Source organism: Lampetra planeri, chromosome 1, assembly GCF_965212315.1.
Source record: "Lampetra planeri chromosome 1, kcLamPlan1.2.h2, whole genome shotgun sequence".
NCBI lineage: Eukaryota > Metazoa > Chordata > Hyperoartia > Petromyzontiformes > Petromyzontidae > Lampetra > Lampetra planeri.
The window spans coordinates 19,543,447-19,569,468 of NC_136107.1; the positions used below are offsets into that span (position 1 = coordinate 19,543,447).

The 26,022-nt window shown below is 43.1% G+C and overlaps 2 protein-coding genes across 2 annotated transcripts; one reads left to right on the plus strand and one right to left on the minus strand.

The window, feature by feature from the left end:
• Positions 1 to 5,643: 5,643 nt before the first annotated feature.
• On the plus strand, positions 5,644 to 21,497 carry LOC144719792 (uncharacterized). Its single transcript, XM_078595991.1, has 8 exons — positions 5,644 to 7,672; positions 8,457 to 8,503; positions 8,675 to 8,867; positions 9,199 to 9,219; positions 12,358 to 12,384; positions 13,718 to 13,816; positions 16,170 to 16,201; positions 18,386 to 21,497. The coding sequence occupies exons 1-8, from the start codon at positions 7,624 to 7,626 to the stop codon at positions 18,539 to 18,541; spliced, it is 624 nt and encodes a 207-aa protein (XP_078452117.1). The 5' UTR covers positions 5,644 to 7,623; the 3' UTR covers positions 18,542 to 21,497.
• On the minus strand, positions 19,025 to 24,873 carry LOC144719801 (zona pellucida-binding protein 2-like). The gene is made up of 5 exons (XM_078596003.1): positions 24,734 to 24,873; positions 23,812 to 24,030; positions 21,982 to 22,070; positions 21,559 to 21,733; positions 19,025 to 19,781 (listed from the first exon to the last, which is right to left on the minus strand). The coding sequence occupies exons 1-5, from the start codon at positions 24,831 to 24,833 to the stop codon at positions 19,690 to 19,692; spliced, it is 675 nt and encodes a 224-aa protein (XP_078452129.1). The 5' UTR covers positions 24,834 to 24,873; the 3' UTR covers positions 19,025 to 19,689.
• Positions 24,874 to 26,022: the final 1,149 nt, after the last annotated feature.

Here is a 26,022-nt window from a genome sequence, read left to right on the forward strand (position 1 = left end):
GAAGGACGATGACAAACCTGCTCCATCGCTAGAGGATAAAGAATTCTTGAAAATAATGGACAGAGAGTTCTTCCAAGATGAGTCAAACAGTTGGGTTGCCCCTCTGCCATTTCGTAATCCCAGATGCCGGCTACCCAACAATAGAGAGCAAGCCCTCTCACGGCTCAACTCTTTGCGCCGCACCTTGGACAAGAAAACAGAGATGAAGAAACATTTTGTGTCCTTCATGAAAAACATATTTGACAGTGGTCACGCTGAAGCAGCCCCTCCTCTAGAAGGACAGGAATGCTGGTACTTACCAATCTTTGGCGTGTATCACCCAAAGAAGCCGGATCAGATCAGAGTGGTGTTCGATTCCAGTGCTCAATTTAATGGCATTTCCTTGAACAACGTAATGCTCACTGGACCTGACTTGAACAACAGTCTCCTAGGGTTACTCATCCGTTTCAGAAAGGAGTCAATCGCCGTAACCGCCGACATTCAACAAATGTTCCACTGTTTCATTGTCCGAGAAGATGACAGAAATTACCTCAGGTTTCTGTGGTACCGCAATAACAACGTCGATGATCGAATTGTTGAATACAGAATGAAGGTGCATGTCTTCGGCAACAGCCCATCCCCAGCGGTAGCCACCTATGGACTGAGGAGGACCGCGCAGGCAGGAGAAGGGGAATATGGGAAAGACGCCAAGCGATTTGTAGAGCGAGATTTCTACGTTGACGATGCACTTAAATCAATGCCCATGGCCTCAGAAGCCATCAACTGCGTCCAGCAGCGCAGAGGTGATAAAAGCGTTTCCTTCCGACGATCGTTCAAAAGACTTGAAAGACTTGGACCTTAACGTCGACACACCACCAATCCAACGCAGCCTTGGACTGAGTTGGGACCTGAAAGCGGATACGTTCACGTTCCGAGTATCAATTGGAGAGAAACCTTACACGCGACGAGGCATCTTGTCAATGGTAAGCAGCCTGTACGATCCATTGGGATTTGTAGCGCCGGTTACCATTCAAGGCCGTTGGATACTCAGAGACCTTTGTGCTGATACACAAGACTGGGATAGCCGGTTGCCAGAGGAACGGCGACAAGAATGGGAAACTTGGAGAAATTCCTTACAGGCACTTGAGCAGCTGCAGATTCCTCGTTCCTACATGCCCACATCCCTTTCCGTAACCCAACGGAAGGAGTTACATGTGTTTGCAGATGCTTCTATGATGGCCGTAGCAGCCGTAGCTTACCTAAAAACCACAAGCGCAGAAGGGATCCAGCATGTTGGGTTCATATTGGGTAAGGCCAAACTGGCCCCACAACCGGACCATACCATCCCAAGGCTTGAGCTGTGTGGAGCGGTTCTTGCTACAGAGGTGGCGGAACTGATCTTAGACGAATTTGACGTCAAACTGGACGCGGTCAAGTTCTACCCGGACAGTAAGGTCGTACTAGGCTACATAAACAACCAAACCAGAAGGTTCTACACCTACATCAGCAACCGGGTGGAGCGCATCAGGAGATCGACGCAGCCGGTGCAATGGAATTACGTTCCAACTGACCAGAATCCAGCAGATCTCGCAACTAGGTCCGTCCCTGCATCTCTGCTGAATCAAACCATCTGGCTGACGGGTCCAGCGTTCCTGTTACGACGTGACGTTGGCCCATGTACTACCAAGGAGACCTTTGGACTCTTAGAGCCCGAGTCCGACAAGGAGATTCGTCCTCTAGTGACAACTTTCGTAACAAATGTGCGACCAAGAAGTCCACTGAGTCCACACAATTTTGAACATTTCTCGAAATGGACGACGCTCGTGCGAGCGATAGCACATTTAACGCATATCGCAGACTGCTTCCAGCGCCCGATGAGAGGCACCACTGGTAGCTGCAATGGATGGCATTACTGCACAGTGCCACGCACTGAAGACGAGCTTTCCAGAGCAAGGAAATCAATCTTCCGCTGTGTGCAACAGGCAGCTTATGCAAGTGAGATCAAGGCCATTAACAAGGGAGAAGACCTTCCTAGGGTCAGCACCCTCAGGAAGCTAAACCCCGGGATGGACAAAGACGACTTGCTCAGGATCGGTGGTTGGCTAGGGAATGCAAAATTAGATGAGAATGAACGAAACCCCCTCATAATCCCAAGTCAGAGCCACATCGCAATCTTACTCGTGCGCCACTACCACGAGAAGGTCAAGCACCAAGGTCGGCACTTCACAGAAGGAGCAATCCGATCTGCAGGGCTGTGGATCGTTGGAGCAAAGAGGTGCATCGCCAGCACAATCCACAAGTGTATCCGGTGTCGCAAGCTACGTGGAAAACAGGAAGAACAGAAAATGGCAGACCTCCCAGCCGATCGACTCAGTGTGGAACCTCCCTTCACCTCTGTAGGAATTGACATGTTCGGACCATGGACAGTCATCTCCCGCCGCACCAGAGGAGGGCTCGCGAACAGCAAACGTTGGGCAGTGCTGTTCACCTGTATGAGTACACGAGCAGTGCACATCGAAGTCATCGAGTCCATGGACTCTTCGAGCTTTATAAATGCACTCCGGAGGTTCTTCGCCATCAGAGGGCCAGCCAAGCAACTCCGTTCTGATTGTGGAACCAATTTCATAGGAGCATGTAAAGAGCTTAAGATCAATATGGAGAATGTCGAAGATTATTCTGTCAGGAAATACCTTAGTGACCAAGGCTGCACATGGATCTTCAATCCCCCCCACTCTTCGCACATGTGATGAGCCTGGGAACGCATGATCGGGATTGCTCGACGCATTCTCGACTCCATGCTATGTGATGTCGGGTCCACACGGCTCTCTCACGAGGTCTTGACCACTCTCATGGCCGAGGTCTCAGCCATAATTAACTCAAGACCCCTGATCCCCGTCTCAACCGACCCGGAGTCACCATTCATCTTGACTCCTGCTACACTTCTTACCCAGAAGACAGATGTGCTCACAGCACCTACCGAGGAGGCCAGCACTGCAGACCTCTACAGACGTCAATGGAGACAAGTGCAGAGCTTCGCGAACACGTTCTGGCGTCGCTGGAAAAACGAGTACCTTACGACACTCCAAGTGCGCAACAAGTGGCAGTCTAATAGACCAGACATCCAAGAAGGCGACCTCGTCCTACTGAAGGACAACCAAGCCAAACGGAATGAGTGGCCAATGGGCCGCATCCTCAAGTCGATTCCAAGTGCTGATGGAAAAGTTCGAAAGGTCGAGGTTATGATTGCGAAGCAAGGAGTCGCAAGAACTTTCATCAGGCCCATAGTCGAGATAGTACTACTTCTCTTTCGCAAAGATATGGACAAATAAGTCGACCCGTTGAAGTTGTTATACACTTGTTTATGAGATAGGAAATAAATGGTATCTCCTAGATACCAGACGGGGAGTGTCTTGCTCACGGCAGATGGGGAGCGTATGTTCACAGGAAGTTCCTGTTTTTTGATGCTAATGTTGGTCACGTGACCAGGAAGTGACGATGTTAGATTTCCACTGTACCACGCGGGCGTCAGCCATTACACAGATAAGTCAAGATGGCGGCACGCATCGCATCTCAGTGAGACCACAGCCGCACTTGTCCATTGTGGGAGCTTAAGAAGCATTATCTGTAAGTTGTTTATATTCCTATAATATTGGAAATGCTGTTGTAATGTTGGAATGACCGTTATAGCAATGTAAATGCCTTTATGGTGCCGTTAAGTTGTTGTAGTAAATACGAGGCCTAGTTAGTAACGAAGCCTGTGACTTTCCTTATTGTGGATGTTACTTGTGATTTAGTAGGTCGAGTCAGACTTGTGCCTATGTTGCGATCTTGAGAGTGATGACGAAGTATCTCATCCACAGTTTAGTGTTAAGTGTAATGCTGTACATTTGGGGTGCAGTGGGATGAATACACTATGTGCCTGTATGCAACGCACCAGCTTGTGCCTTTGTCTAGTTGTTCAGGGGTAATGTGGGGGCCTGGTCCTTCCAGGATCTATTGTTATCTGAGACAATGTTCTGATGCTGTGGTGTTCATTGTGTGGGTGTTTCCGAATTATAACAGATGCTGTATCTGTGTTTTCTCACCAGTTTTACCTGTTACAATCAATAAATGACGATCGGAGTTGGACGGTCATCCTGGCTCCGAGGGTTTATTGAACACATGGTTATCTACTCGACTAGCGGTGCAACGCAGCGCACGGCGAGGCCGAGATACGGTACTTATTGCATCTGTTCAATAATATCGCGAAAGTGGAACAGAAATAGTGTTTATTGCAAAAATGTCATGAAGTAACATAAAAGAACAGCATCCTAAGCTTCGTGAAACGCAGCTTAATGGAAAGAAAAACTGTCGTGATTATGTTTGTATTAATTAACCATTTTTAGCGAGTCTATAATCATATCAATATAACTTGTTTTGACTTTTTTTTCAATCACAGTAAGAATACCATGGAGCAGTAGCATGCTGGATACAGATTTCCAGCTGGTTCCACACCCAACAGGCCACGCACACAGCCTCACTGAACATGGGATTCCTGAAGGCCACAGAAGCAAGCTGCATTTTTTTTTACTACCGATTATACACACACATGCAAACCCTTCGGGTCCCCGCCTATCTCACATTCACTTTGATGCACATTGCCACCTTCGGTGCAGTCTCCTGGGTAGTGCCTTCTAATATACGTTGTCCTAATCAAACATAACAAGTGTTTGCATTCCAATAAATAACATAAACACATTGCTGACTAACTTCTTCAAATGCTTGACTTACGCTTTCGTGACTGCAGGAATTCATTTTCTTTGGGTCTTTCGGTAAAGTCACGTAGATAGGTTCAAAGAAAATAACAAAAAACTTCGACGTTTCGATCGCAACACATCGATCGCAACACATGCGGTCATCGATGACGACCGCTTGTGTTGCGATCGAAACGTCGTAGTTTTTTGTTATTTTGTTATTTTCTTTGAACTTATCTACGTAAATTTACTGAAAGACCTAAAGAATATTCTTCAAATGCATCGCAGTCTGAACTTCCAATCTGAACTAGATTCAGCCCACATCTCTGCCCACAGGGTTTGAACCGACAAAGGCACAGTGGCACACTGCAGTGTGTGGCTCACGAGTTATAGATTGCTTGCTTACTATTGCAAAACAAACATTGCTTTAATTAGTTGTATTTCTTTAAAATGTATGGCAAATCAATTAAGCGAAACCTGTCTATCATGCAGATGACAGAATGTTCTGGTGTGTATATTGGCAAATAAAGATTCCTTATACCATACTATTATTTTCTATATAAATATTTAAGGTTTTTTTTGGCCCAAATTGTGCCAGAAAACCCTCAGGAATCATTTTCGGAGTGAAAGCCTACATCTTAAACTGCCATTGAGGGTCCAAATTTCAGAATATTTATCAGAATCTTTATTTAGACTGGAGGAATCCGACGAGCTATGATGCTCTTTTTCGCAGATGTCTACTTAATTAGGTGGCACAGCAGAGTGGGCGAGGGCAAGGCACAATGAGGGGAGCGACCTCTACAGCTGTGGAGGAGTGGGTTCGGTGGCGCATTGGACACCAATAAGAAAAACTGCCAAATTACTGCGGCATTGAGGTGCGGTGGAATCATACTCAGCATCGTCATCAAAAACACCTCCATCGTCACCATCATCATCGATTACATGAGTAACACCTCTCTATTGGGAACTCACCAGCAGTCCGATTTTTTCTCTGTGGGAAGACTGACGCCTGTTATGGAAATTTGTAATTTCCACCACACACCGGAAGCAGATTTCCCTTGGCCCATCCTTTAGGTACGCTTGGCTGGCAGGATGGGAGTGGGCTCATTTCTTCACCAATCCTGCCTACTCTTTAATTACTAAAGTTTCTCCTCGCTGGTTAATGGATCGCAGCCCACCTGTTGATATTTGTCTGAAACTAATGCTTTCACATGGAAGGAATGTAAGTGTAGAGGAGTAGTCGGGGACATTACGTCACGCTCACCTTCCGGTGCGATGACATCACGGGAAGTGACGTCGTGCAAAGGGGGCGGGGCAATGACGTCATGTCCCCTTGGGGTACTTAAGCGGGAGCCCGTGACATGAGCGGGGTCGTCGCAGGAGCACGGGAACGTGAAAGGGTGGAAGATAGACCCAGGGGTAGGGCTGACGGAGTCTGGAAGAAAACTAGCGCTAGCATTAGGAGTGGCTGGTTTACCCGGTTGGCCGATGTTGGATGATCCCTCGGTCGGCGCAGTGGAAAGAGCCCGGGAAGCTAGTCGTGGTCGGGAGCCTAGGACCCCTAGCCCTGGGGACAAGTATATTATACCTGAGTCCGTATTTGGCGTAAGCCCTTAATAAACCCTTGGCGCAAGCCCCTCATAAACCTCTGGCGTAAGTCCCTAAGAAGATCTGCCTCCGAGTCGTCTTTGCACCTCAACAAATGTATTACTTCTTTCGCACCACCGTACGTCGCCAACCGTGCTAATCGGAGGTGTGCGAGAAGGACAACAAACTAAACACAAATAAGTTGTAAAGAAATCAATTTTCAATCTAGATTTAGAAGTGCATAGCTCCAGTGTTTAATGTTGGAAGGAAGAGCGTTCCAGACGGGCCGCAGCAGCACATCTGAAAGTGCGCGATGTAGGGACCTATCTTTGTTCGATGGCTCGCCAAAAGCCGCTTTAAAGATGACCAGAGTTCGCGTGATGGTTTACGTTTCTTGACGAGATCAGCAAGGTGTCACTTGGAGTATAATGAGTGCGACCTTATAACGGGTCATTAAACGTTCATTGGAGTGTTTTACAGTCCGGTATATGCATTGAGTGCTGGATGTTTGCATTTTCTCACTACGCACTGAATGTCCTAATATAAGTGAAAACTAGTCTCAATGAGCACGTATCATTACAGAGTCAATGTGACGAGGTAAATCCTGAAGATCTGTGCACATTATACACTGGAAACGTAACTTTTTGTTTCAGAATTATTTAGTAACCATTGTTGCATCAACACGCTCCACCAATGGGCAGTCCACTTCAGGGACATTTACACGAAGTTGGCGAATGTCGAAGAGCCAAGCAATCAACCCAGGCTGCGATGAAATCTCTGTGTGTACGCCTGTTGTGCAGTAGAACCACGCGGAGACGAGGAACACTGTAAGGGCTGTTGCCGTTTCTTAAACCACTTCCACACTCGGCATCATCCACTCACACCTCTGTAGGTGCGCTCTATCTCGGTCCTTAACCAGGACACTTAGAAACTCTTCGGATCCTACCCTGGTTATCCCTTGACTCTCTCACTCGTCTGCCCGGAGCGGGGGAAAAGCCAACACCGCTCCGCGACGAGTAGAAAGACCCTCTTCCAGCCCATCCTTGCCCTGGTCCCCAACGACGACCCCGCCCCGGTCATGGGGCCCCCCTTAAGACGTCTTTGGCCGGCTCCTCCTCTTTCTTGGCACCACCCACTTCTTGCAAGAGCCATCCGAAAGCCCTTACGTAACCTCCTTCCGCTCGCCCCCTCATTGGATACCCACAATACTCCTCTACACGTCTCTAACTTGCAAACTCCAGTAGAACTCATAAGTTGCTAGAAATTAAACCACTTCTCATTTCTGTGAAGACAGCTGCAGCAGAGTGCATGCATCCCGGTTAAAATGTCTCTGACAATGGTCATTTGTCTGCTCGTTTTGTACAAGACTTCAGGTAAATATGGTTTACACTTATTTGAGAATTAAATATGTGACCGTGTAATTGATTTGTGTTGTTATTTTTAATAATAAAAATTTGATGTGTTAACATAATTCTTTAAAATTCACTACAATTTATAATAATTTTCCAAATTTAATTCAAAGAAAGTTTGGCCGGATGTGTATTTAGTTTCAAGCCCTTCTTTTCGAGTAATACAGCAGTTATGTCAACGTTAGAGGTAAGTTTATGGAAAATAAAAAAGCTAATGTTAATTTATGCACTATTTTAATAGCTTGTTCTCAGTTTTGTCTCCGTGTCTTGTAAGTGTATGCCGGAAAATATAATAGACTAATTCAACAATCTGCCTGCTGTATACAGACGCTCCACAAAACGTAATTTCACGCAACCCATTGGCCACAAGTGATTCTGGGAGCTCATGTTAACAGCCACAATGGGTATTTTGTGTGATGCATTATATAGTTTTACACACAGTGAGGTCCCTTTGCCCGTGGACATCTGGCGATTTCTCCAGCGTTGGTTCAAGCAGAACTGGCTCCTGATGAAATATTGCATGTCGAGACCGGTCCACAGTGTGTTCGTGTAGTGAACCAATGCTGCTGATAAGATTGTCTCCCAGATGGTCGTGTGGCGGATGGGTTGCATAACAAAAATATATGTTTTATTGTTTATGCGGGGGACGGTGTGAAAGAGGCATATACAGTAGTTTGAATATAAACTTTGTGTCGGTTTTTTGTGTTTTATTTGCTTTTTATTGAACGCAAACAATTTCTTTTCACAGGTCTGACCAATGGTTTAAACGTGTCGGTGGCTCAGTCGAAACTATCCGTGAGTGAAGGCTCAAACACAACCTTAATGTGCATTGTAAAGGAAGCTGGAAATGAGTATTTATCCGTCAACTGGCATAAATGCCCAAAACTCAGTAACTGTGCCAGCGCATCTCGTGTAGGTGGAAGAGATCAGATTTGGTATAAAAAAGATTATCCCTCCTCTTCACAGGGTGGTAGATTGATCTGGAAGACCGACGGAAACGTGTTTAATTTGACTTTCATGGAGGTTCTCAAAGAAACTGCAGGGAACTACTGCTGCTTAGCACAAACATGGTATCGCATAGCACTGGGACCTATTTGGCGCTCCTATAAAGAAATTAAAGCCATCGTGGAGCTGCTTGTCATCAATCACACCAAATCAAGTAAGATGTTACATAATGGAAACATTTCACATCAGAGTTTACATTCCTGTATAGGCGAAAATATATTATTCAAATGACCGTCGCTACCAATGTATACTCACGTAGCTCTGTTTAAAAAAAAAGCCATCGTGTTGCTTCATCCTTTTTATTGTGTTGCTGCCACTTCTACTTGATGAGGAAGTCAACGATTGTTGACCTATGGAGACACTCGCCTCTGCTCAGGGCTGTTAGGAGATAAGCAGGAAATCACGTGTGCTCGATTGTAACGCACGTTTGGATATAGTGGGGACATGTTCAATTCAAATTCGTGTGTGTTTCTCCTCCCCCACAGCCCATGGCTCTTCCATCCCAGGTAATAAGGCCAAATGTGTTTGAGCCTGAACAACACAGATCTGAAACTTACAGTTCACGTTCTAGCTCTCTCTCAAAGATACTCCAATAAGAATGACACTTTCCTGTAAAGTTGTGTTGATATTAAGGAGTGGCTTTATTCAAAATCGGTCAAATTGATCAAAGGGTTGCATAAAACCTGGAGACAAACACAGAGCAATAATTCAAAAATCAACGTTTTTGGGTTTAGATCGCGTTATTTATAATTGTGTCGTAACCCTCCACCACCCGACACGGCCAATCAGTAAAAAAGTGTCACGTTGACAAAAGACAAATAGTTCACTGCTTTAGCCCACCGGTGTGTTGAAGCATGAAACCACAACATTTACAATTTGAGTACGACGTTTTGCTGGAAATTGCATCCAGCATCATCGGGCAATTCGCCAGAATGGTGAGGCTCTCCTCTGTCTCCCGTTCTTATATAGAGCAGCAGCAGGGTGACGTCATCATTAACTCATTAGGTGCAGAGATTTGAGGGTGGGGGGGGGGTTATTGTAATTATTTACTAGATTAGTAATCAGGCAGTTGTTACGATGCGAGTTGTAGATTATTAATCACTTGGAATGTGTTTTATTGTGATTGTGCTACGTTAGTTATCAGTTAGTGTTTGTTTCCCCTATAAGGAATTGTAATGTATCTTATTTAATAATACGCTTCCAGGCCGCACTAAGCCTGTAGCTGTCTGAGCGATTAAAGTTATTTCTGTTTCTCTCAATTTCAATGGATTCTCTAATTAGTCTTTGCCAGTAGTAACTAGTTTTACACAACACTTCAACGTTGTCAAAATCAATTGAGTGTCCCTGTTGGCAAGCATGTTCTGCCACTGCCGACAGTTGTGTTTGCGATAGTTTAATATTTATCTGGTGTTCATTTAGTCTTACACTAATGTTACGCCCTGTCTGTCCAATATAGCATCTGCCACATAAACAATTAATCCTATATACACCTTCTGTTGATAATTTAGGTAATTCGTCTTTAGTGCAAGTTACTAGTTGTTGAATTTTGTGTACTGTACCAAATCTTACTGTAATGTTTTGCTTTTGCAAAACACGGGCTAATTTGTCAGTTACTCCTGAGATAAATGGTATTTTTATTGTTTTCATAATCTGATCGCTTTCAGCAGTGTTGCTTTGCGATCGTGATTTGGCATTTAGTGCTCTGTTAATTTGAGCATTATTGTAGCCATTCTGTCTTAGTGCTTCTTTAACATGTTTAATCTCTCTCACTAGACTTTCACCATCTGACACTGTTTTAGCAGATTCGCATCATCACCCAGCTCAGAAATCCTCTCTTATCAAGACGCTCATACATCGGGCTAAAACAGTGTCAGATGGTGAAAGTCTAGTGAGAGAGATTAAACATGTTAAAGAAGCACTAAGACAGAAGGGCTACAATAATGCTCAAATTAACAGAGCACTAAATGCCAAATCACGATCGCAAAGCAACACTGCTGAAAGCGATCAGATTATTAAAACAATAAAAATACAATTTATCTCAGGAGTAACTGACAAATTAGCCCGTGTTTTGCAAAAGCAAAATATTACAGTAAGATTTGGTACAGTACACAAAATTCAACAACTAGTAACTTGCACTAAAGACGAATTACCTAAATTATCAACAGAAGGTGTATATAGGATTAATTGTTTATGTGGCAGATGCTATATTGGACAGACAGGGCGTAACATTAGTGTAAGACTAAATGAACACCAGAGAAATATTAAACTATCGCAAACACAACTGTCGGCAGTGGCAGAACATGCTTGCCAACAGGGACACTCAATTGATTTTGACAACGTTGAAGTGTTGTGTAAAACTAGTTACTACTGGCAAAGATTAATTAGAGAATCCATTGAAATTGAGAGAAACAGAAATAACTTTAATCGCTCAGACAGCTACAGGCTTAGTGTGGCCCGGAAGCGTATTATTAAATAAGATACATTACAATTCCTTATAGGGGAAACAAACACTAACTGATTACTAACGTAGCATAATCACATTAAAACACATTCCAAGTGATTAATAATCTACAACTCGCATCGTAACAACTGCCTGATTACTAATCTAGTAAATAATTACAATAACCCCCCCTCAAATCTCTGCACCTGATGAGTTAATGATGACGTCACCCTGCTGCTGCTCTATATAAGAACGGGAGACAGGAGAGCCTCACCATTCTGGCGAATTGCCCGATGATGCTGGATGCAATTTCCAGCGAAACGTCGTACTCAAATTGTAAATGTTGTGGTTTCATGCTTCAACACACCGGTGGGCTAAAGCAGTGAACTATTTGTCCTTTGTCAACGTGACACTTTTTTACTGATTGGCCGTGTCGGGTGGTGGAGGGTTACGACACATTTATAAATAACGGGATCTAAACCCAAAAACGTTGATTATGAATAATATTGGTCGCGAAAGCCTACGTGTTAAACTGACAGAGCAATAATGACTATTTGTAAATATGCTATTTTTACCGCCCTTTTATTAAAGTCTGTTCACCATTCGGGTAATTTTATGCAGTCTTAGCTTATGCTTGGGTGTTCCTGTCTGCACGGCTCAAAGGAAATCCCTTTATTGATGATGCCTGTAAATTAATTAGCAGCACAACTCGTCAATTTTATTTTTGCTTAAAAAAGTTACGTCTTTTTGGCACAAATATTCAAGAAAATCTTTCACTCAAAGGACACTCAAGCTATGGAAGTATTACCACTGAACCATGGAAAACACAGTTCACTGCTATGCCATTCTGCATTCATTTAATGGAAAATGGGCATAAAGCGTGCAAACAACATGACTCTGATATTTTATTTTATTGTATGCGTATAATTTCACGATCGCTTTCTCCACAAGTGTAGACAAATTAGGTGAATACATCTTTATCCACTGTATTTTCAAATTATTTTTCAATGTGTTTCCCAAATGCTATGAAGTGGAGATAATTATTTAAAAGCCACTCCGCTATCCAAAGTGGGATTCAAATGTAACGGATTATTTTACCAATTCTATGGGGGTTGAAATAGCTTTGTATGCTCTGAACTTATACTGGGTTTTAACCGTAATATCTAATTTCCCTGCGTGTCATCCCCATCATGGGGACTTTAAGATAAAGACTCTTCATACGACACAAATTGTGAGTCCATAAACTGCAAGCACTCTCATTCTCTATAAATGGAATATATTGTATGAGGTGAACGTTACATTAGTTATTGACTTAAAGCTTTCGTGACTGCAGGAATTCATATGCTTTGGGTCTTTCGGTAAAGTCACGTAGATAGGTTCAAATAAAATAACACAAAAGAAGACAAAAAAAACTACGACGTTTCGATCGCAACAACAAGTGTGTTGCGATCGATACGTCGTAGTTTATTTTTATTTTCTTATTTTTTTATTTTCTTTGACGACGTGACTTTACCGAAACACCCAAAGAATACGTTACATTAGTGTTTCCAAACATCTTGTTGGAGGTCATGTATGATTATAAGGACACACTTTTTCTGCAAAATCTCTCTTCTGACAGGTATGGGGTGATATGGGAGGATACGCTAACTTTTAATGGTCAATTTTTTTTTAATAACACCCACATTTGGTCCGTGTCCAAAATGTACTATTTGAAGGAAGTAAGTCCCAGTATGCATGAGGTAGCATAGTGGTTATTTATAAGGACACACTTTTTCTGCAAAATCTCTGTTCTGACAGGTATGGGGTGATATGGGAGGATACGCTAACTTTTAATGGTCAATTTTTTTTTTAAATAACACCCACATTTGGTCCGTGTCCAAAATGTACTATTTGAAGGAAGTAAGTCCCAGTATGCATGAGGTAGCATAGTGGTTATCGCACTGCACTATTACGCTGGCCACCCCAAGTTTGATCATTATCAAGCATGGCTAACATCAGTGTGCAGTGAAATCTGAACTCGCCCCGAGTACCCTCCCCCCCAACCAACCCACGCCGGTCGGTAGCGTGAAATAAAGAAACTCCCATAACTGATAAGGTGAGGGGAAGCATTCATCCTCGAGTGCATTGACAATGAGCTGTAAAGTACTCTAGTTCCCAGTATTGTATAATATATATTGGAATGGAGAAATAGTGCAGATGGTTATTGCACTGCAATATGAATCCGGAATCCTGAATTTGATTCCCAGCCAAAGCTACTATGAGTAACGAATGATATCTGAAGCAGTTCTGGGCTCCCCCCACCCACGTTCTCTAACTGGCACTGACCAGCAGGCTGAAATATGGTGAAAGAAAACCTCTATGACGTCATGGCATAGGGAAACTTTCATCCAATAATGGATTGGCGAAGTTGCTGAATTGTATTTATTATGTACATTGGTTGACTCTCCCAGTATATGTGTATTGTTCTTGCTCACAAATACTTTATAAACAAAAAAACAATGCTGTTGCTGGTGTAAGTGAAACATCTGTGCATTACTTAATAAAATAAATTTCCCATATCGTAGTGATCATGATTTGTGTAGGAGTGGTGCTGCTGCTTCTGCTATTGATTGTCGCCCCCATTGTTGGATTCAAACTTTGGTTCCGCAAGAAGCATCACCGTGGTGAGTGCCTGCATCCGGAGTCATGCCAGATTGGGTCTGTTAAACACAAGCTGCTAAAATACCCTAAAAATAATTTGCACTGCAAAGTTAGTTACAGTGACTTCCCTATAGGAACTCAACACAAACTACACTATACTGAGACACCAAGGTAGGGCAGGCATGGTCTGGATGGTCTGTACTGACAGAGGTTAATACTGCAAGAGGGGTTAGAAAAGGAAAGGTGGTGTCAATTAAATGTCAACTCATTCACACTTTGCAGGGCACATTGGCAATATTTGGAAACATGTAAGCAGCCTCTAAGCAGCCTGTGGAAACTCAACTGAGATAAGCAGGAACACACCTCAAAATAGATAACATCCTAACATATATGTAATCTACACACCCTTACCAGTATGTCAGTAATGCAATGTAGTTAATGCACTTAATACGGTATAACATGTATGCTTCTAGAGATATGTGAATCACTGTACACACGACCAGAAGTTTCAACCATGTCTTGAGAATTCAATTATTTTAAGGTTATACTGTTTTTATATCTGATATATCTATATATCATATATAAAAACAGTATATCAAACATGCATATCCTTGAATATATATAGATATATTATATACAAATCATAAACAAAACATATTTACATATAGTGAGTGTAAAGCAAATTCCTGTTTTCAGGATTACATTTGTAGTGGGTCCAACTGAGTCGCAGACGTTCCTTTTAGAGGCAACACTTTTATTTGTAACACCGTAACACAAAGGGGTAATTGCCCCTTCACCAGACTACGGCGAGTTACTGCTACAAAGGGTCGATCCCTCACTCGGGTCTCCGACCACGTGGTTGCCTCGTAGGACGGAGAGCTTCAGCTTGAGACGTAGAGCTTCCAGCTTGTAGATGTTGAGCTTCCAGCTTGTTGATGTTGAGCTTCCAGCTTGTAAATGTTGAGCTTCCAGCTTGTAGATGTTGAGCTTCCAGCTTGTAGATGTTGAGCTTCCAGCTTGTAGACATAGAGCTTCCAGCTTGTAGGTGTTGAGCTTCCAGCTTGTAGAATGCAGCGACTCTGGTCCCTCTCAGGGACCCGCCTTATATCCCTCTCCGGTCCGGGCCGCTCCGCCCTCGGCCCCACCCGCCTTCCTGAACATTCTCGTTCCCTCTCGATCCTTCTCAAGAGCTCTCTCCGGGCACGTGATCATCCACTAGTCCCCCATCTGGAGCGCTCTGTGTGGACAGACCCGATCACGTGTCTACGGGGTTAACCAGAGTGCCATGGCCTGGGGCAACCCTGCCCCTGGGCTGACACTCACCCCCTCCCCCTCAGGGGAGCCCCCATCACACGCTGTGCGTGGTGCTCGCACTATCCCAGTGCTCGCCAAGCCCCGCTAGGGCTGGTGTCGCACACAGCTACCCACACGGTGTTGTCCACGATGTAGGAACATCGAACGGCACGACCCGGCACCATACAGTGACATCCCCGACATCTCCGATGTCACTACACATTGAATGTATATTTTTATCTGCTCTACTTCTTCAATTATGCTTGTTTGAATACCACAGTTCATGACAGTCAAACAAAAACATCAATTTTTGCTAAATCGTATCACGTGTTGTCTTGAAATGCACTCCAGACCCAAACTATCGTGGCCTCAATTATACATCTCAGAACTATTGATAAAGTGTTAAATACTGTACGTATCGTAAATGCTATACTTCCTCAGGGAACCATCATACTACCATTTTTTAAACAATGAGAATTAATTGTCGTGGCGAATATAGATTACAAAATAAATAAGCAATGTTTCCATCGCATATCCATCCCTCCACGTAAAAATGCATTAAGTATCGGTTGGATGAAGGATGGATGGATGCGGCCTCCATGCACCATATTTGGTTGTGAGGGTTGTTTGATCATACTTCACCATTCTGGTCAATATGGGTTGGTGAACTGAGGGGCCCAGAACCAGTTCGGATATCACTCACCACCGTTCATTTGGTGCCGGGTATCGGACTCGTGTCACTGGGTTAATTCATAGCGCAGTGCGCAAACCACGGTGCCACTGTTTGCTCCGTTAATATAATTGTTTTCAGCGACGTCTATCCACTATTGGATGAATACATCGCCTATCGTAACCCCTCAACGCGGTTGCTTGATGGCACATGTCCATGTTGCTCTCACGCGACTCAAGTTTGTAAATGACAGGAAAACCCATTCCAACAGAACCCTCTCCGTATATGGGGCTCTCAGAGGTATATGGGGCTCTCAGAGGTATATAGCAAGTGAATACTGATGACTATTGTACTGATGAGTCTAAGAATGAAACCAGTCTAAAGTTGTGCCTCATGTCTTGTTACATTTGCAGACAAACAAGTCGGTAAACAAACAACTTGCCAGGTCAGTTGAATATAAATATGGTGTAACATTATGTCACACTCTGATGTTCATTTTTAGGCATTGGTTCTTTTTGCACTAATCCTGGCTAATGCATATAGATCTATGGCCAGTAAGTACAGTGTGTTTTACTGGTGGGAACATCCTGGTTACACCAGCCCACAGGGGATTATTGTGTCCGTCGTGCAGGGAGGGGCTGGGTGGGGAGGGAGGGGCTGGGTGGGGAGGGTGGGGCTGGGTGGGGGGTGGGAGGGGTGGGGCTGGGTGGGGAGGGGCTGGTCACCCCGTGGTGCCCTTATAAAACTCAACGTTAAACCTACTCACGCCGGCTTGTGCCCGCCCTCACAGTCGGGCATATTTGCGGAATACACCACGCCGCCGTTGACCCTGGCCATTGACCGAGCAACCCAACGTTCCTACCAGCTCCCTCCGCAGGAATGTGTTATGAGATACAATGAGTCTACTTGCGAAGGCGAGATGTTACCTGCCTCGCCTTTTCTGCAGGAAGTCGTGCGTTTGATCGTGACTCTGACGCCTGTATATTTGGAGTGTGCATGTTCTCCCCGTGGATTCTTCTCCGGGTTGTTCGGTTTTTCCTCCAACATTTAGAATCAACTTGCGTTTAGAGTACAGTGGTACCCCGGAGATCGAACTTAATTCGTTCCAGAAGGCCATTCGAACACCGATTTGTTCGAACACCGACTTAATTTCCCCGATAAGAATGAATATAAATGACATTAATTGGTTCCAGACACAAGAAATCTCTCATTATAAAGCATTTTTACACGAGGTTTACAGTAATTACATGCATAAAATCATACAAAAAAAACAATAAACACAATAAATGGAATAAATGAATAAATATATGGAATAAATGAACATTGAACTTCACTTTACCTGTAGTAAGGAGAGTTGATGGCTTGAGTGGAAGGTGAGGAGGAGGAGGTGGTAAACCTTTGTCTGGGCAAGCGTCATGCACGCTGGCCATACGCATCTCAGCCGTACAGGTTCTTTCAAGTCGCGATTGCCCGTTCGACCTCCGAATTTCGTTCGGTTTCCGGGGCAAATTTTTTTTCGGAAATATCGTTCGAACACCGATTTGTTCGAGTTCTGGTGCGTTCGATCTCCGCGGTTCTACTGTATTTGGCTGCTCTAAATGCCCACATGATACGCCACTTCGTTGAGCTATCATTTGTGGCCAGGTCGCTTATGAAAAATACGTAGTTCAGTGGGCCTTACCTGGTAACATAAAATTAGTTTAGTTTAGTTTTTTCTGTGCCCATTGAAGGACGTATGCTCAAACTTACATGAAATTTGAATAACAAGCAGTATTTTGTTAACAATATTTTAATACGGCACTTACGGTAACTGAACCAATCCTTGACTGGAATCCTTAAGACAAAATATATTGTGCTGTATCAGCTAATATATTCATGCTTGAGCTGTGATTAAAAGTATGACAATTAATGCCAATTCCACACAAACTCATGTTCAGCACGTCAATTCTGCACCTATTTTAACAATTTTGAAACTATCTACAAAAATCTGTGATGGAGGCTCACATGCATATTTAATTTGACAATGATGGTATTGTAATAAGACTCTTTGAGACGACTTCTGGAATCCGTCTTTTATTCACTTTGGGTTACATCTACTTCACGCTGCTGGTAGACAACGTGAAGGGACAGATAGACCGAGAGAGACGCACTGCCACGTGGCAACTCGGAGCCCCACTCTCGCGTGGCTCCTTCCTCCGTTGGTTCCCGTTCTGACCACGTGTCATTCCTCTCTACCCCTATTTAATCCCCAGGTCACGTAGTACGCTTCAGCCAATCCTCGTTAGCCTGCGTCGAATCTTCCAGGCTCCCTCGTCAGCTCCCGGGACCACGCCCATGACTCATCTCCCCATTGGCTGAGGCCAAAGCCAGCAGAACCAATCTCCATAGCTGTCACCCTTCCATCACGTCAGGGCCATGCCCCCAGGCTTCCCCCCATTGGCTGTAAACCAGGACCGGCAGAGCCAATCACCATGACAAGGTGTGATACGTCAGTGAGCCGGATATTCTCATATTACATCATGAAGACAATATTGATGGTGATAAATTAAGATTATGATAATTATTGATAAATTAAAATGGTAATAACTAAGGATGGCGATGATTGTTATTGTTTACATCTTACTTACAGGCTGACGAAGACAATCAAGATAACATCAACTATGCTGAGCTGGATATGCGTGTTCTTGGAAGGTGCCAGGAAACCCCGAAAGTAACAGTGAGCCAAGAGTCAAGCGGCTTGTATGCTCGAGTATATGAGAAGTCACACACAGGGGCTCACTGTTAACTAAATGGAGGCATCTCGTCAGCTGCCGGATACGTGCCGTCTGGCAATTGTAGCCTTTGCATGGAAAAAGGTGCAGCACGTCATGTATACGCAACTTTAATTTGCATAATTAACCAACCAATATTTCCACAATTGGTCTCGACCTTAACATATGATTTCATATTGATACTCTGCGATGTGTCACTGTCAACTTCTTTCCAAGTGATTTTATTAACATTTTGAAGGCAGATATGGTGTCATACCTAATTCTAACAGTCGGCATTATTTTTTACCTTTCTATCTCTACCTGATGTCATTGATGAATGTCAAGTTTGTTTTTTACTTTACGTCATCCCAGCAATATTCCTTCCTGCCTGTCACCCTTCACTGAGAAGGCTACAACCAGAACCTGCAAAACTACACCTTCTGAAAAACTAGAAATCCTCATCGGGACTCAGAGAACTTCATTGAAAAGTTTCCATAATGACTAGTTATCGTTTAATGTAAAAACATCGGCTAGTCGTTTACATTCTTACCTGATATGATTGCAATAACGACAGCAATTGCATCATATTCTCCTGCATGCTAAATGAATAGTACATAAGATTAGTAAACACTGAAGCTGTTCTTTTATTGAAAAGCTGTGGAATGAGGCCGTGAATTAATAACAATTGCTTTATACAGCATCGTTCAATAAAATGTCGCATGTGGTGGCATCACCCAGCGGTAGCGCATCCACCGCTTGCTGCAAAGGTTTGTGGTTCAAATCCCATAGGCCGCCCAGGTCAATACTTCTGGTAAATAAACCGCTGCTTCACTGTGGATGTAAAAGATCTCGTGACATCATTTGAAACCTTTTGGGCATTGTGTGCTGACGTCATGGACCAAATCTGCTCAATTTTATTTTTAAAAAGATTACCCACACGTTACTCAAATGTCTAAATTGGAATCACACGTAGCAATCATCGCCACCTACTAGCAGACTAATGCCCACTTGCAGGCCAGTGCTATGTCATCTCATGCCGCAGAGGGACAGCTGGCCTTTGAATTTTTGAGATGAGATGTGATGTCAGTTGCTTTGAGTGAATGAAGCATATCATTTCCATATTACAGTACATGCTTATAAAATTATTGCACGTGCTCTCCAATGGCACCACTTGATGGTGTCATCAGCACTCGCTAGCTCCGTATTGGGTAGCATTCTTGCACTCCACACATCTGACGTCTGTATTGGAGCTGTACATCTGAGGGCTGCACACCACTGCAAGCAGAAGTAACAATGATAACATTGATCCTGCACTCACAATACATGCATTGCATCATGTTCACCTGAACAAATTTGCAATTAAATGGAGTTTTCCGTCGGTTATTTTACTCCATGTTTAACGACACCCCTGCATAGTTCCATGTCATAAAATTGTATTAATTTCATTAAAGCACATGTCAGAGTCCAGAACACAGAGTGCACTACAATAATGCTCAACATCCCATTATACGAAGACCTACATTGTAAACAGTGCCCTGTTGACTTGCAATCCTCAGCAACCATGACACCAGGTAAAAGTAAATACATTATGCAAGGGTTCTCTAAGCATCATACATTGCACACTGACCTTGTTTAATGTTATGAAACTAGCTGCACGATTAACTAAAATAGCTGCATGACTTACATTCCAATGTGGCCTGTTATCTTTATTTCTATTGGACTCTCTCAGACAGCCATGGGAATATTGCTATTAATTACAATATGATCTCACGTCCTGATGTAAATACGTGGCCATGTAATGGTTCTGTGCACAAAAAAACACAAACCTGAATGTACACGCCGCACCATGCATGACTTACCGTCTTAACCAAATGAAAACAATATTGTATCCATTTCATCACTCTCCGAATGGGCTGTTTGGATTTTAAAACCTAGTTTAAGTATTTCGAATACATCATTAACTTGCTTTTGTCAATGTCCTCATGTTTATCGCAAACCCGTTGTATATGTCGTGTCTTCAAGTGCGTTGAGTCTGGGTACCATTTCCCATAGTACAATTGTTATTTAACATACCCTTTGTAAGTATTTTATATACGTCTTATACGTGTTACTGTATGAGTCAGAGAGTTGGAATTTTACGAGGAAAATAGAAAATAAACGAAAGGTCTTTTGAATACAGGTGCAGGCTACGGATAATTGGAAACGTGTGGATATATAGGATACACAACCTGGCAGTTAGTTATATAACATCACAAAACAACGTGTACATGTAATTATAAAGCGGAGGCAACGAGTATGTGTACAATGGAAAAGAGAGAGAGAGGCTTCACGAGACAGATATTGGAGTGGGTACCCAGAGGATGGCGACACAGAGGAAGACCAAAAAGCCAATTGGTGGGAAACTGTGAGAGAATATTGAAGGTCACGTGTCGAGTTTCACCCACTGTGGTATCCATCAAAATAAGTTATGATGACACGGTGCGGTGGCATCAATTAGCATTGGCTATGATGACCTGTGAACTATTTTTGTTTTAGAACCTGTACGGATTATGATCCGAGTGAAGTGATTGTTTTACACACAAGGTTTTGGTGCTGCTGGTGTGTCTGTAGGACTTTTATGATGTGGAATCCCTTGAAATTAAAACTATCACCTCTCCAACATCAGGACTCTCACAATCTTGAGCAAACAATCGATCAACAGACAGACATCACGATAACATTCCGGACGAGGCCCGCTACCTCACGAACCCCAACCATGTTTAGAAACGTTTACAAGTTCTCTGTGTCTCGCCAAAGCTTAATCAGAGGTTGGCATACCGTGCCAGACTGGGACCAACAAGTACATGTTAGCTTAGCAAAACAAAATTTGACATGGCACTGTTATGGTAAATTGGATATAGACGCGTTCTTTGATGTTATAGCTGGAGAGGATGACGTTGACATTGTTACCATCAGATACCGTCACTCAACCATTTTAATGAGATAAACAAGTATTCGTTTGAAAGTTTCCATTTTTTCCATCTGCTCCGCACCCACTGCATTCACATCTTACCACAGCAGCTCGAACAATCGGGATGAATGATCTTGTCCTTCCCATAGCCCGGCATGCAGTGTGCATCTTTAAACTTGTACAACGAGCCTCCAATGAGATATATGGATGGCAGAGTTTCCAGGAAGCGCACTATTCTCTCCTGCTTCTTGAAAAACGACTCGACAATATTACTAGCCTGGGGTGCAAGAACGAACACATTTGTGAATGTCAATTAGGCAATCCATTCGAAGCCTTCAGTGTAATCGATGTCTTCGATACCTAAGAGATTCATTGACGTTTTTTTGGAGCTTGTTAATTGGGTGTGTGTATTGTTTCGCATGATGAACGTCGTGTAAAATTTCTTCATACAATTAATTAGCACTGGGAATTCAAATACGCAGGTTAAGCAGTATTACATGACTTTTTCAAATATAAAATACAAACCTCTTTTTCTCTGAGGTTTAAGGAGACTTCACATTTCTTCATAGAAAGACCATCGCATGTCTTCAGCCAGTTTTTGCCATAAGGATCAACTTGGGGAAAAGCACAAAGACCACAGCATGTTTCCAAGTTGCAAGGCCTCACTAGTAAAAAAACAAAACTCGTGTATAGGTGTAAGGTTCATGTGTCATATGAAAAGCAATGCTCTGTTAAAAGGCTACTATGTTTGTACATTTCTAGAACATATTATTTCTAAGGAGATGTTCAATAAAAGTGCAATTAACTATACAATTTACATTGGGTGGCTCGATTGTTAGAGCACATGATTCACAATTGGAAGGACGTGAAATTGAAAACCCATTTGGAGATCGACTACATTTTTCAACCATCCAGGATTCATAGAATGAGTACTCCGAAGCAAATCAACAATTCTCATTCTATGGAGATTCCGTGCTATCATAAGAACGTGTGATTTTCACAATTGGATCAAGGCTATGAATGGTAGCTGAGCCCTACCCCATGGTTGCTTGGGCCAGGAAACCACTGTGGCTTTTCAGTTTAAGGCCCATTATCTACATTGGCACACATTTTATATTGCAAACAAGGAAACTATTTTTACGGTTCATAAATGTACACATGGTGTCATAAACAAAATAGAGCACAGCAAAATAAAAATCTACCATACAATACACTATTAAATTACTTCATTGTATATGGTTACACCGCTCTAAGTTCCGAAAAAATGTATACGGCACCAAACTCCGTGTAATGTGTACAGTGCTTGGTGTTACCTACTTCTGTATACATTACTAAGTAACGATTAACATAGAATTTAGTAATTTGTTCATCTGCTATTGAATGACGGTCTCCTTATGCTGGTCAGTGTGGGTCGGTGAAGTGGGTGGACCAGGAACAGTTCAGATATGAGTAATTATATAAGACAAATTAATACTTCTAGATTTGAAGCTTTCGTGACTGCAAGGAATCATATTCTTAGGTTTTTTCGGTAAAGTCACGTAGGTAAAACATCAAAATTAATGAAAATAAACCGCGTCCAAGCCGTCGTCCATTGTTTTGGCCCCGCTCCCCCCCCCCTCCCCCTCCCGATGCGTTGTGCTTGGCGCCCCGTGCTGTCTTTGAGCCCCGCCCCCCTCCCTCCCGATACGTTCCATTCATTGGCTACCACATTCTGATGAGCCCCCCCCCCTCTCCTCCCCCCTTCAACTTGCTTATAAGGGATTACTTCTTGAATCATTGCCTCACTTGATGCAGCTAATTCGGCTGTGACGGTCCCACCTGATGACGGAGACTTGTGTTGCCTCCGAAACGTCGTGATTTTTGTTTTTATTTTATTTTCATTAATTTTGATGTTTTACCTATGTGACTTTACCGAAAAAACCTAAGAATACAAATTAATACGCTTAAAAACATTATAAAGAGTAGCTGAATGAGAAAACGTAGTCCCTAACTCTCTTGAGTTGTCCCTAACTCTCTTGAGTTAGGGACATTTATCGACATAATTTCTCAATATCAGTGTATCATAGGTACATAATGTAAGCAACAATGGCAGAAGCACAGCCACTGTGGGTGTCGTGGGTGTTCACACACCCTCACAACGTTTAGATATGGCCACGGGACACCCACAAAATTGTGTACCCCTGGTCAGCACACAAATGCATTCACACACTTAGCACACACATGCACAGTCAAATAGCATTAGCAAATGATGTATCACTCTTTATCTGTCCTCTAACCAATAACCAGTCGGAATCTGATCGCGGTTAGGACACCCAAAACGTCCAAGGTGTGGCTGTGGTGTTGAGTGTTGCGAACCGACAAAGGAGATCTCCAGCAGGTACTGTCGGCCCACGTCGCGGTACACAATGGACTGACACACGAGCATGGGCCGCACCACCTTGCAGTACAGCCGGCGAAGGAGGCCATTGAGCACCACCACCAGCTGGTCCAGCACCAGATTGTTGTTGTATCCTGTGCAGCTTGATGCATAGTAATTCACCAGAAAGGTGTGCGCCATCTGCACCTCGCGATACGCTGCAGTAGGTACAATGACATGGGAGGGGGCTGCTTAAGCGTATATGTTGTACGTTGTATGTTGAGCTTATTTCGCACCGTACGTAGCCAATTGTTTGGCCAATTATGTCTTATATGAGAGGAAATTGAACTGACTGGGGAAAACACATGCACACGAGGGAGAACACTCGAGACATACACAATTTGCTTGTCAGAAACCTACTTGTATATATGTATGTCGAATTTCTTTCACATTGTACATAGCCAACCGTGCTCATCAGAGGTGCGGGGGGAAGGTCACCAAACTAAACACAAAGAGCACTTCTAAAGAAATGAGTTTTCAATCTAGATTTAAAAGTGCATAGCTCCAGCGGCTTCCTAATATCGGAAGGAAGAGCATTCCAGACGGCAGCAGAAACGCATCTGAAAGCGTGTGATGTGGTGACCGTCTTTGTTCGATAGCTTGCCAAAAGCCGCATCGAGGATGACCGGAAGCCACTGCAAGGATGCCCATGTTCATGTTTATGCAAAATTGTTTATTGCCGCAGAGAAGTTAGCTTGTTGGTCAGCATGTGGTAATAAGGTGTATTTTGTGCATCTTTCAGAAACTGAAAAGTTATTTCCGAATCACTTATCGTGATGTAAATGTAACATTGTGAGAGGATGTCTCCGATTTTGTCATTCAGTGATCTTCCTTACTTTCGATCACAAAACAGTAACATACCGTGGACTATGAAGCTCAGTGAGACTCTCATAAGGGTGTGGTTTTCTTTCTCTTTGTAAGACAGAACGCACTGGTAAGGACCTGACATGTTGGGCAACATTCCATGCAAAATGAGCCAAGTGCCTTCATGTTTTTCTTTAGTATTTTCTCCTGTAAAGGACATTGTACAATGACATGGAAAAAAACACCTGATGGAATAACAAAATGACGTACTATAATGCTTCAAAATAAATACTGTCATAGTTGAATGAACGTGAATATCAAAACGTTATTTTTCATTCGTAATTTGTTAGGTAACAGTGTGCTAGAGAAAAGAGGTGGCAAAAATTGGTGTGACTTATGGAAAGCTTAAGTGCAGTTGAACAAAGAAGCAGATTTCAATTTTTACATTTCAATATCACTTATTTGAAACGCACATGTGTGAACATGGTGTATACTGCCGTGGAAAACAGCTGGACAGACCTGGAATGAGATGTCCATTTGGGCCACCCCACGCCACATGGAACTCTTCATAATGATTCTCCTGCTGCTCTTCCCGAAGGCAGTGGATGAGCGGGCTTCTTCCATGCACACGCACATACACATCCACTTTGAGAAGGTGGACGTTCAATAAAGGGTTAATATTGGCTCATTTTGACCAAGACTTCATGTCCATCACACGTTATATCAAATGAGCTTCATTTGTATAAGTAGTGCAGCATATACCAAGATTATTATCTACTAACTGAGACTCCAACATAGTGCTATGCAAATAAACATAAATATTAATTTTTGTGTTCACAAGGACTCATTTAATATCGTGTCATGTTATAATTTTGATGGAGAGTCATTTGATCGGCCATATTAATTATACATGTTTTTGTATCATTTGGATGGATGACCAGCACTCACACAGGTTGTCATCGGCATCGGTGGCCTGCGCTTTGTTGTCAGTAGCAGAGGGCAGTGGATCAAAATCCGTAGTTGTGCTGTATTTCAATGCTCCCACCTTTAATCATCTATTCTCCCCACCTTCACCAACACACACTTACCCGCTTAATGAAGTATGGTAAACCCATACGAGCCGTATTGCATGGGAAGACCCTCATCCAGTGGTGGATAGACATTTCTATATATTCAAATTCATAAAAGGCATCAATTTACTCCTACGAGAGGTGGTATTTATATCAGTAACTTTAATTAAACAAGCAGAATTTACCCAAGTTAAATTTTCATACGCAGCAATGTGGACTATAAATGCATGGTGTTGATAACTTAACTACATGGATGTACACGTTTTTTTCAGAAGC